The 2,528-nt window shown below is 35.0% G+C and overlaps 1 protein-coding gene across 1 annotated transcript; it reads left to right on the forward strand.

The window, feature by feature from the left end:
* Nucleotides 1-226: 226 nt before the first annotated feature.
* LOC124721100 (peptidyl-prolyl cis-trans isomerase NIMA-interacting 1-like) lies at nucleotides 227-706 on the forward strand. Its single transcript, XM_047245920.1, has one exon. It carries the CDS (start codon nucleotides 227-229, stop codon nucleotides 704-706), a length of 480 nt encoding a protein of 159 aa, XP_047101876.1.
* The last annotated feature ends 1,822 nt before the right edge of the window (nucleotides 707-2,528 follow it).

The raw sequence follows: 2,528 nt of genomic DNA on the forward strand, positions 1-2,528 counted from the left end.
CAGTTTGCTCTCAACAATAGGTTGAAAACATCTGTTCTTTGTTGTCAGTGCAATTTTTACCAAATTAAGTATCAAACATATTGTCCTATATTCTATACTTTTCTTAATATCTAACCATATATGTAATTGCTTATGAGTGTAGTGGTTACTCAACATGCTGTTGTTTTCTATGTTTCAGATCTACAGCTCCAGTCCACAAAGGTTTTAACTACCTTTAAGATCCATTATGGCAGAGAGAAAACTACCACGAGGATGGGGAAAGTATGAGAGCAAGAGATATAGCCGGCATTATTATTTTAATGTTTATACCAGGGAGAGCCAGTGGGTTCATCCTAGCAGATGTGCTCCCCGGGTACCAGGCAAAGGCCCACATGAAATACAGTGCTGTCATTTACTTGTGAAACATAAGTGCTCAAGAAGGCCAGTTTCTTGGAAGCAGGAGCCAATTACACGCTCCAGAGAGGAGGCTCTATATTTAATAAACTTCTTACGTAAATGTATTCAATTAGGAAAGGCATCATTCTCAGAAATGGCACAAAAATATTCAGACTGCCATTCAGCAAAGACTGGTGGTTACCTTGGGATCTTTCGTCGAGGTGTTATGGAGAAAGCATTTGAAAACAGTGCATTTTCACTTAAAGTGGGTGAGATCAGTGAACCGGTCTTTACCAAATCAGGGATTCATCTGATATTACGTACTGCATAAGAAAATCAGCACACATTGTCGACACAAACTTAATTTTAGTCAGAGTGAATTAAAAATATAATTCCATTTGTTCATTATGTAAATTATGAATAAAATATAATATGTTGTAAAAGTAACTTAAGTTTCAGTTGCATGATTCAGTTGATTCCAGAATACCTTTACAACATATTGTAATTTGAGGCACACTGGAATTATTTTGAAAGATAAATGTTGTTTTGATGTATCTGAAAATTGTAATGTTCCAATAAGGGTATTTCAGTTTTACTCCCCTGTCTTGATTTTCTAAATATCGAAGCTCACATTATGTTTGGGCTTAAAAGTATTTTCTGTGACAAACAGTTTCTTACAGAATTTGCATCAAAATTGCTTTTACAGCCAAAACAGTACAGTGTATTTAGCTGTGATGTTTATTATATTAAGAAAAAAGACATACAAAAATTGTGGGCAAGATAAAAGCAGACTGTATTTATACGTAATATAATATTATTGTATGTATTGATGATTTTTAATCTGTTTTTATTTATTCAGCAAATAAATTGTACTGTAAACACAGTGCTTAATGAAAGTACACATTACAGTTTTGTACAGTTTGAAGTTTCATAGTCTACTCCATTGTTCATAGTCTACTCCATTATTCATAGTCTACTCCATTGTTTCCAAAGAGAATTTTGCTGTGGGTCTGTAGATCATTATTTTTCCTGGAAATTATTCATCCCTAGCTACACTACTTCTTCATTCATTTATTCGACTGATCCTTGACCAGTGATGATGCTCGGTAGTATGAAACTACTTGTACTGTACAATCCTTTGATAAGTACATATGGCTACATTGCAAGCCACCCATAGTAAAAAGTATTAATTTCAGCCCCAAAAAAAAAAAGCTTATATCTTCCACTGCTGTCTTAATCTTCCTCATCACAATCTTATGCATCAAGTAGCCTACCTTAAATATGGGGACAGGGAGAATGACGGTTCAAATCCGCGTCCAGCCATCCTGATTTAGGTTTTCCGTGATTTCCCTAATTCACTTCAGACAGATGCCAGGATGGTTCCTTTGAAAGGGCTCGGTCAATTTCCTTCCCCATTCTTCCCTAATCCGTTGGGACCGATGACCTCGTTGTTTGGTCCCCTCCCCCAAACCAACCAACTACCTTAACTACAGGTTCTCAAAGTATACTCAGTAGTTCTCCAAGAGAAGAGTTTTATCTTCCTTCTACAGAGTCACGAATATAAGGTACGCAACAGCACTATGTACAATTGCAAATATTCCAGCTGCAGTGAATAAATTGTAAATTTTATGTTTTCTAACTTTTCTCCACAGTCCAAATACATACCAGTAAATTTTTCCACATGTTCTTGTGCATGACAAGACAGTGTAGCTTACTGATCAGCATAGATATTTGTCTTCATGTTTTTTAATAATCTTATCCACTTTCTTTTCTATCATGCACCATATCTTATCGATACACCCCACATATCTCATAATTATAATCATGTGTAACCATGTTTATTGTTGTCAAAAACAAAATTTGTGACAGTACTTTACATTTCAGTCGGATTTTCAAAACTTTTAAATTTTCTATTCATGGCTATAAAAACGCATATGTTGTGGCACAAAATATGTTTAAATTCACATGAATTCACTCTATATGTGACACATCAATTTTTAAAATATATTCTAAAATGAATCTTGATGAAAAAATAGTTCTGTATTGGTCTGGGTTGACACAGTGCAGAGGAGCAGGCCAGTCAGCATGCTGGGCACTAATGACACAACATTAGTGCAAAAAGAATTTATTCAGTAAAGTTTACAGTCATACTG

The sequence above is a fragment of the Schistocerca piceifrons genome, chromosome X (genome assembly GCF_021461385.2).
Source record: "Schistocerca piceifrons isolate TAMUIC-IGC-003096 chromosome X, iqSchPice1.1, whole genome shotgun sequence".
In the NCBI taxonomy this organism is placed as follows: domain Eukaryota; kingdom Metazoa; phylum Arthropoda; class Insecta; order Orthoptera; family Acrididae; genus Schistocerca; species Schistocerca piceifrons.